The sequence below is a fragment of the Pteropus alecto genome, unplaced genomic scaffold (genome assembly GCF_000325575.1).
Source record: "Pteropus alecto unplaced genomic scaffold, ASM32557v1 scaffold21, whole genome shotgun sequence".
Lineage (NCBI taxonomy): Eukaryota > Metazoa > Chordata > Mammalia > Chiroptera > Pteropodidae > Pteropus > Pteropus alecto.
Window position 1 is genome coordinate 31,036,281 of NW_006436282.1, and position 8,328 is coordinate 31,044,608.

The following is an 8,328-nucleotide window of genomic DNA, read 5'->3' on the forward strand; positions in this document are numbered from 1 at the left end:
GTTTGCCGGAGCTTCGCACCGCGCAAACCCGCTGCGCCCGCGGCGGCGTGGTCGGTCCGTGTGCGCGGCCCGGGGGTCCGAGCTCTGCCCACCGGCCGTCGCCTGCCCAGCCCGGGGACCTGAGGCCGGGCGGCCACCTCCGTGGCCGGAGAGGGGGCGATGCCTTCGGGAGGGGCTGTCGTGACGGTTAAGTAACGTTTGATGGAGCGTTTGCTAAGCGCTGAGCGCTTTAGAATTAGTGTCCCTGAGCCGGGTGAAGGTGTTTACGCCAAGGTCAGGGCCGCTGGACAGCCGCCGTCCGCGTCCGCCGCCGCTTTGCCTCGGGATGTGGAAGGCTTTATGAAGGGCCGGCACAGTGTCTGGCCCATGGCAGGAGCTCTGGCGGTATTTTAATGACTTTCCTTGGGATGGGTACCCTGCCCTGGATCCTGGGAGAATGGAAATGTAGTGGGAAACGCTTCCTCCTTGCAGAAACCATCTCTCTAAGTAGACAAATCACATTATTACAATAAGCAGAGAATTATCAGAATAAAAATGGTTGAAATGTAGTTAATATGTCAGTGCTGACTACGCATAACTTTTAGAGTTGGGAAATGCCATAAAGATTAAAGTGACTTGGAAATGGTACAGTGGGACAGTGGCTGTGCCACTGATCAGCGCTGGCTGCACGGTTGTTTGTCATCCATGTTCACGTGTGTTGGGTAAGTGACTGCTCTGGCAGGAAGAAGTCAGACTTGGGCGGAGGAAAGAGGAGGGGTCTGGGAGCACCCGCCAGAGCTCTGAGCTGTTGCAGGACTCCCAGGGTGGCAGGCGGTGACGTGGGGCGAAGCCCCGGAGAGGAGGAGGATGGTCATAGAAATGGGAAAGTTTGTGATAATTGTCGTCCAGGTCACCTCGCTTTAAACTCCCTATTTCCAGGATTGCATGAGAGATGGAAATAAGTCAAAGGGGTGTAGTGGTAGCGGGTGAGCCGCTAGTCAGGAGACGCTGATTCTAGTTTCAGCTGTTCAGCTTTATAGCTTTAAGCAGATTAGAATCTCTCTGGCTCTAAGTGCCTTTTCAACAAACACTCGCGGACACCTACTTGCAACCTAGTAGATTTTTGGAGGATATTAGGGAGACACAGAAATTATCATTAGGTTCATTGCCATGGAAAATATGGCAATGAACCTAATGATAATTAAGCTGTACTTACAGGTGATTTGGAAGGTAAATATTTTTAAATACATGAGTTCTTGGTTTTTACTTTATTGGAATACCGTTAGGAAACTTAAAATTTTTCCTTACAAATTTTTGTGGATTAGCAGGTAAATTCTACACATCCAGCAACGTAATACATTCATGTAAATCGTGTTAAAATAGTTGTAGCTTACTGTAAGGCTTATAAAAATAACGAGAGAAGAAATCTAAAATTAAAGCATTTTACTAGCAGACTATTTAGCTTGTTCTCGCGTTTCATTTATTATGACATTTTCACTTGTTAATATTTCATGTGAAATTGGGAAAATGTGAGAGATACTGGGGCATCCTCTTGTAAGTGCTCAGACACGACTAAGTCCGTACAAACAGGGAGTGATGACGGTGGGTTATATTTATGATCCGTGCTGGGCCCCTGGGTGGTAGCACCAGGGAGTACTGTGTGCACAGCGAGGCGTGCGCTGCCTGGGGCGGGACAGCTCGTGTGCGAATTCCGGCTCCAGTGCCAAGCAGCCCTGTGACTGAGTTCCTCGCCACAGCCTCGGTTTCTTCATCTGGGCGCTGGGGCCGACGTGGCAGTTCTCGGAGCCTTTCATGTTCATTACTGGACGGGGTTCTCATAATGGTTTCTCTACTTTGCAGACGACTCGGCGACAGTAAGAGGCTCGCTTGAGACCCCTCGTCTAATTCTCCGTGGAGACCAGACGTAAACCCCGGGCTTGGCTGGTTTTGCTTTGTCTGTCTGTAGTTCCGTTGTTCTTTGTATGCCTTTCTTTTGCTGGTTAATTTTAAATCCTTTCCTAAACCTTATGACGGTTTTTCCTGATGCCTGGGAAAATTCTTACATAACTAGAATAGTTTAACCCATAATGAAGTATTATTAAGTCAAGTCTTTAATATTTTATATCTCGAATGCTTGAAATTTATGATCGAATATTTTCCTTGCATTAGGCCTATTTTTATAAATTACCCTTATAAGTGAAAGAGTCAGTGTACCTTCCTTTAGATGAGTTGGGACTTAAAAAGTACATTGAAGTGTTGTATCTTCGTTGGCTTATTACTGATTCTTTCTCCTCTTTGTCATGTGTTGTAGAGCCTCTGACATGCAGGCGTCCAGCTCCAGGTCCGTGCACCTGAGTGAATGGCGGAAGAGCTGCTTTGCGATCACGTCGGGCACATGTACAGCCGGGCAGAAGGCAGATGCCTACCGGGCGCAGATACTGCGCATCCAGCACGCGCTGGCGAGCTCTGAGCTCTCGCAGGTCTGTGCCGCCAGACTGTTCAAAAGATACGCGGAAAAGTACTCTGCCATAATTGATTCCGACAACGTTGAAACCGGCTTGAATAACTATGCAGAAAACATTTTCACTTTAGCAAGGTCCCAGCAAACAGACAGTGACAAGTGGCAGTCTGGACTGTCGGTCAATAATGTTTTCAAAATCAGTACCGTACAGGAGATGCTGCAGGCTGGCAAGAGGTTCCGGGACGCCCTGCTGACACCTGCCGACGCGTCAGTGGTGATCCATAAAGAGGCCATGACCGCCGGTCCCGCTGAGCTTGGTGCTCGGGGCAGTTCTGCGGAGAGCGACCCGTTTCCTCCCTCAGCTCCTGGTCCAGATAGGCCCCGAGACGTCCCCGGGAGCAGTCCTCTGATGGGCCCTCCGAGTCCCCAGCCACCTGTGGTGACGAACACCCCAAAGACGTGTCCCACATCCGCAGCACCTTTTGGTGAAGTAGTCACTGCACAGTTCCGTGCCACGCCATTATTTGGAAATGTCAAGAAGGAAAATCACAGGTCCCCAAAAGCCAGCACAGGACTGAGCGTGTTCTCATCCCATCAGCCTTTTCCTTCTGGCTGTGGAAATCCACGAGAAAGGAAAGCTGGTTACGTTTCTGGCACCACCGACGCCTTCTCCACAATACCGAGTCAGGGCTTTGGCGGAACAGAGGATGCTGGCCAGAGAGAGGAGAGCAGCCTGCCCATGTTTAAAACTGCGAGAGAGCAGTTCTGGGCAGATCAGCACAAGAAGTGCCGCCAACCCCCGCGTGCGTCCGGGCCTTCGTATGGCGGCGTGAAGAAGTCTCTGGGAGCCAGCAGGTCCCGAGGAATATTCGGCAAGTTCGTGCCCCCTGTGCCTCAGCACGAAGGCGGGGAGCCGGGCGGGGGCCTGCAGAGTAAGTCCGACAGTGCTGTGCCTGCGGGCCCGGGGCATCCAGCCGACGAGCGGCTCAAGAATGTGGAGCCGAAGATGATTGAACTGATCATGAGTGAGATTGTGGATCATGGGCCCCCGGTGACCTGGGATGACATCGCGGGGGTCGAATTCGCCAAGGCCACCATAAAGGAGGTGGTGGTGTGGCCCATGCTGAGGCCAGACATCTTTACTGGTCTGCGAGGGCCCCCTAAGGGCATCCTGCTCTTCGGGCCTCCCGGGACCGGCAAAACGTTGATCGGCAAGTGCATCGCCAGTCAGTCCGGGGCGACCTTCTTCAGCATCTCCGCCTCGTCCTTGACCTCCAAGTGGGTGGGCGAGGGGGAGAAGATGGTTCGGGCGCTGTTCGCCGTCGCCAGGAGCCAGCAGCCGGCCGTGATATTCATCGACGAGATCGATTCCCTGCTGTCTCAGCGGGGAGACGGCGAGCACGAGTCTTCTCGGAGGATGAAGACCGAGTTCCTCGTGCAGCTGGACGGAGCCACCACAGCTCCCGAAGACCGCGTCCTGGTGGTGGGGGCCACCAATCGGCCGCAGGAGATCGACGAGGCGGCCCGCAGAAGGCTGGCGAAGAGGCTGTACATTCCGCTCCCGGAAGCCGCCGCCAGGAAGCAGATGGTGACGGCTCTGCTGTCCAGGGAGCGGAGCCGCCTCAGCGAGGAGGAGGTGGCGCTGGTCGTGCAGCAGTCTGCCGGCTTCTCGGGGGCCGACGTGACGCAGCTCTGCAGAGAGGCGTCCCTCGGCCCCATCCGCAGTCTGGGGGCCGCCGACATCGCCACCATAACGCCAGAGCAGGTGCCACCCATTGCTTACGTCGATTTCGAAAACGCTTTCAGAACTGTGCGACCCAGTGTGTCCCCAAACGACTTGGAGCTCTATGAAAACTGGAACCGAACTTTCGGTTGTGGGAAGTAAGCGGGCTCCTGGCACTGAGGTGGGCGCCCAGTCCCTCCCCTTCAGCACGGGACCCTGGGGGTCGTTAGCCGGGCGCTTCCTGTGCACCGTAAGTTAGATACCTCAGGATGGCACAGCACGAGCTCGGCGCCCACGTGGACTCACGCAGCCTGTGCCAACAAGCTGGGTGCATGCGCCCGCCGTGGACGCCCGTTCGCGCAGAGCACGGAGGAGCTGTCTTTGCTCGTTTCTGATGGGTCTTTGTTTTCGGCATGTGTAATGGGATGAATGGTGAGCTCAAGTTGAAATTAAGAAATCATATTTGTGTGTGAGGACGCACGATTTATATATTCCATTGAAGAACGTTTGTTCGGAAGACCACATAATTCTGTGCTGGCTGGTTTTGTGGTTTGCATTTGAAACAGCATTGCTTACTGTTGTTTAATAAATTTAAGATCTCAGCAAAAGCTGGAATAAAAGCACCTGTTTTTAAAAGCACTCGGCCTGCTTTGTCATCTTGCTGTTCTTCCCTTACCAGGACTAATTTCTAGGGTCAGAAATAGCAAAGTGGATGTAAGACCAGGCACGTGCCATAGGACCGAAAGGTGGAGGATGCTCCTCAGGGGAAGGTGGTATCTAATACCACTGTACTTGACACTGCTTCACAGCCTGCAGTATCGGTCTCTCAAAAGTAAATATTTTTCGTATTTTTATAACGGACCATTCTGTGTTATCAATAGTACATGTTCGTTGTAGAAACATTACAATATAGAGATGAGCGGAAGGAAAGTGAAAACCACCTTCTTCCACTTTACGCCCTCTTAACATTTTACTATTCTTTTAAATTTGTTTATTTTTTTAGGTGAGGCAACCCTCAGTTGACCTCACAGTTTGCAAGGACCTCGTCTGCTGACGATCCCTTATTCATTTTTTATGCCTACGCACCTGGTCTTCCTAGGCGGTCTCCCATCTAGGTACTAACCAGGCCCAACCCTGCTGAGCTTCCGAGGTCAGCCGGGATGGGGCTGGTTCAGGGTCGCGTGGCCGTGGACCCTGTTAACATTTTAGTCTCAGTTCCGGGCGTTTTACACAGGAGTGGGACGGTCCTGTGCGCTTTCTGTAGCCTGGTCTTTCTCTTTAAAGTGCGTCAGCGCCGTTTGCCCTGTTAACACGTCTACGATGCCACTTGTCCCGTGACTGCCCGGGGCGGGTCGATGCAGTCGCCCTCCGACAAGGCATGTAGGTGGCACCTCACGTTGCTGACCTTTTCTTCATTGTAAACAAAAAATATGTGGAGCGCCTCAGTGACCCTGCGCCCCCGTGACACCAGTCACAAACCTTTACATGGGGCCCCAAACTTCCAAATGTACAATTAAAAACCAAAAGGTGCTGAAAACGCAGCAGAACTGTGAGAATCTTGACAGCACACAGCGCTGGGAAGGACAGGGAAGTGGGCGGCACAGGGTCGGGGCGCCCAGCCGGCTGGACGTGGCTACGAAGCGACCCCGCTTCTGGGTGTCTGTCCCACACAAACTTCACGTGAAGAAACAACAAACCTCCGTCCACGGAGACTCAAACCTGTTCCGTGGGTTTCACGCAGTGGCCTAGCAACGCGAGTCGATGGGCGTGTGCACGCGGGAGGCTCAGTGCGTCCCACGTGTCTGCCCGGGAGCCCAGGCGCCCAGGGGCTCCAGGAGGAGACACCGGGCAGGGGTTGGGGGGGGCGGTGCACAGCTGCCTTCACACACAGCACCATTTTGACCATTTACAACAATAACGTGCTCTTTTAAAAAGACTCAGCCAGCGAAGTATATATATATAAAGTATTGAACGTAGGATTGTTCAATACTCTGGTGTGTGTGTGTGTGTGCGCATGTGTGCGGATGGGTCTGTGAGTGATGGACAGGCAAGTGTAAGAATTAAAAGCCCCCATTATAAATTCCTCTTAGGAAATACTATGCATTGCATATGAAAATGGGGCTGAAAAGATGACTAAACAGTAAATCTTTAAAAAATAGGTCGAAGGTGCATGTTTTGCACATATATGATTGAACTTTAGAAGTAAACCTCAATCACAATTCATAGCAAATAGTCATTCATCCAACTCCAAATTGAGCAGCGCTATCAAAATCGCTTTAAAGAATAGTGAGGCACAGATGGCTTTCATCTGCGTTTTTTAAGAAACCAGAAACCCATTTTACGAAGGAGCCCGAGCAAGCGACACACGCATGACGCTACGCGTGTGACTGCAGAAGCGGCCGCGTCACCCAGTGGAACGCTGCGCCCCGGGGAACGATAAGCGTCTGGAAAAATAATTTCACAAAATACAGAAAATTGCTGTAAAACTAGGGCACAATCGCAATTTAAAGGAAATGGTGCAGATAAATCCATTTTAATGGATAAGCTTAGTAGATGCAAAATAAATATGTCAGTGCTTCATTAGTCATCCCTTTCGACCGCTCTAAATTAGAGTGGAAAATGCATACAGCGTCCACTCGCAATTGGACACACAAAAATGAAATAAAAATGGTTTTCCGTGAGCCGTTTTAGCAGTTTGGAAAGACGTGACCCTGCTCTGCAATTTCAAAAGTTCTTCCTCATCTCACTTTATGATCCCGTTGTGCACCTTTGGCGTCAGACGTCACCCTAGGCCATCGCCACTGGACAGAGCTCAGCGTCTCTTTTAATCAGGTGAACCTGTCTTGATGGATCACAAGGGTCAGTATTTTCATTTAACAAAAATCAGGTGAGCAAGATTGGGCCGAGAGATCGGCCTGGCGTCACTGCCGGACGCAGGGCGATTGGCAATGAGCCCAACTCACACCCTCAAGGGGCTGTGGCCTTGTCCCCGCTGGTGACGCTCTGCCGTGGAGCAGCATTGTGAAGTAGTGAGCAAAGCTTGTCTTTCCCGCGGAGGACACGCTCATCCAGTGGCGTGAACCCATGAAAGCCACAGAAGGCCGGTAGAGGACTTGAGAAAACTAACAGCAGAAACACTAGCAGCTGAGATGAACAGGGGCGTGAAGAGAGTGGAAATGCATAGCATCTGTCAGCCCCCCAAAGCCTTCTAGCAGGAGACGGGCTGATGCGACGGCTCGCCTGCCAAACCCTTTCAGGACAAAGGAAGGATGGCTCAGGGGGCAGAGCCCAAAACTCAGAAGGCAAAGCCAAGAGCCACAGGAAATTATCCTCAGACGTTGAAATTTAGTCAAGGCACTCCCAGCGCTGGCCTGCCCGAATTTCAAAACTGCTGTGGAGCAGTGACCCCTGAGCACGGCGCGTGTCTCCCCTGTTGGGATAGGTGTGGATAGCTGCTACCTGTGCCCACCGATGAAGAGACGTGTGCCCCAGGAGTGGTACTCAAGGAACCACACCTCCGGGGAGTGACTGACTTGAACTCGACTTAGGTGATTAGATTTTGGACTTTGAGTTGATGCTTGAATGGGAGGAGGCACTTGGAGAGGTGAATGTACCTTACAGGTGTCGGGGTAGAATCGGTGTGGGCCAAAGGGTGGGCTCCGGTGGACAGACTCTAGGGTGATGACATCGGTTGGTCAGGGTCTCCTATAGTCGCACCTAGAATGCGATGCTGCTGGAAACAGCAACTACGATGAGACTGACCAAGAGTCACGCTCGTCGTTAGTTCACAAAAGACCTCGGCTTGCGGCTGATGCACCCGCTCTGGCTCCTGCTCACTCTGATGGGAACCAGCTGCCACGAGGCGAGCTGCCCTCGGCGGAGGCCCACGTGCCAAGGTCACGGGAAGGCCTCTGCCAACAGTTATCGAGAACTGGGCTTCCTGACCACCGGCACGAGAGGAAGTGAACCCTGACAATCATGTAAATGAGCTCGAGAGAGAATTGCCCCCCAGTTGAGCCTTCAGATGAGACCTCAGCCCAAACAAGCAACTCGATTGCAGCCTGGAGGCACCTGACGCCAGAAACCCAGCTAAGCTGCACCCGGACTCCTGCCGGAAACGATGACGACGGGTCTTTCCTGTTTGAAGCTGCTAAGTTTGGGGATA

General features: G+C 52.2%; 1 protein-coding gene across 5 annotated transcripts; it reads left to right on the forward strand.

Moving 5' to 3' along the window:
* The first annotated feature begins 49 nt into the window (after positions 1-49).
* On the forward strand, positions 50-4,802 carry FIGNL1 (fidgetin like 1). 5 transcript variants are annotated; one of them, XM_006912085.3, is made up of 3 exons: positions 50-186; positions 1,840-1,903; positions 2,291-4,802. In XM_006912085.3, exon 3 carries the CDS (start codon positions 2,301-2,303, stop codon positions 4,323-4,325), a length of 2,025 nt encoding a protein of 674 aa, XP_006912147.1. In that variant the 5' UTR covers positions 50-186; positions 1,840-1,903; positions 2,291-2,300; the 3' UTR covers positions 4,326-4,802. The 5 variants fall into 5 exon arrangements, with proteins under 5 accessions (XP_006912147.1, XP_024902685.1, XP_006912145.1 ...); XM_006912083.3 differs by having other exon boundaries at positions 51-186; positions 1,840-1,937; XM_025046917.1 differs by having other exon boundaries at positions 1,840-4,802.
* Positions 4,803-8,328: the final 3,526 nt, after the last annotated feature.

What these genes read in the sequence shown, in the direction of transcription:
- FIGNL1 (XM_025046917.1), top strand. Translation starts at nt 2,280, where the DNA reads ATGTGTTGTAGAGCCTCTGACATGCAGGCGTCCAGCTCCAGGTCCGTG.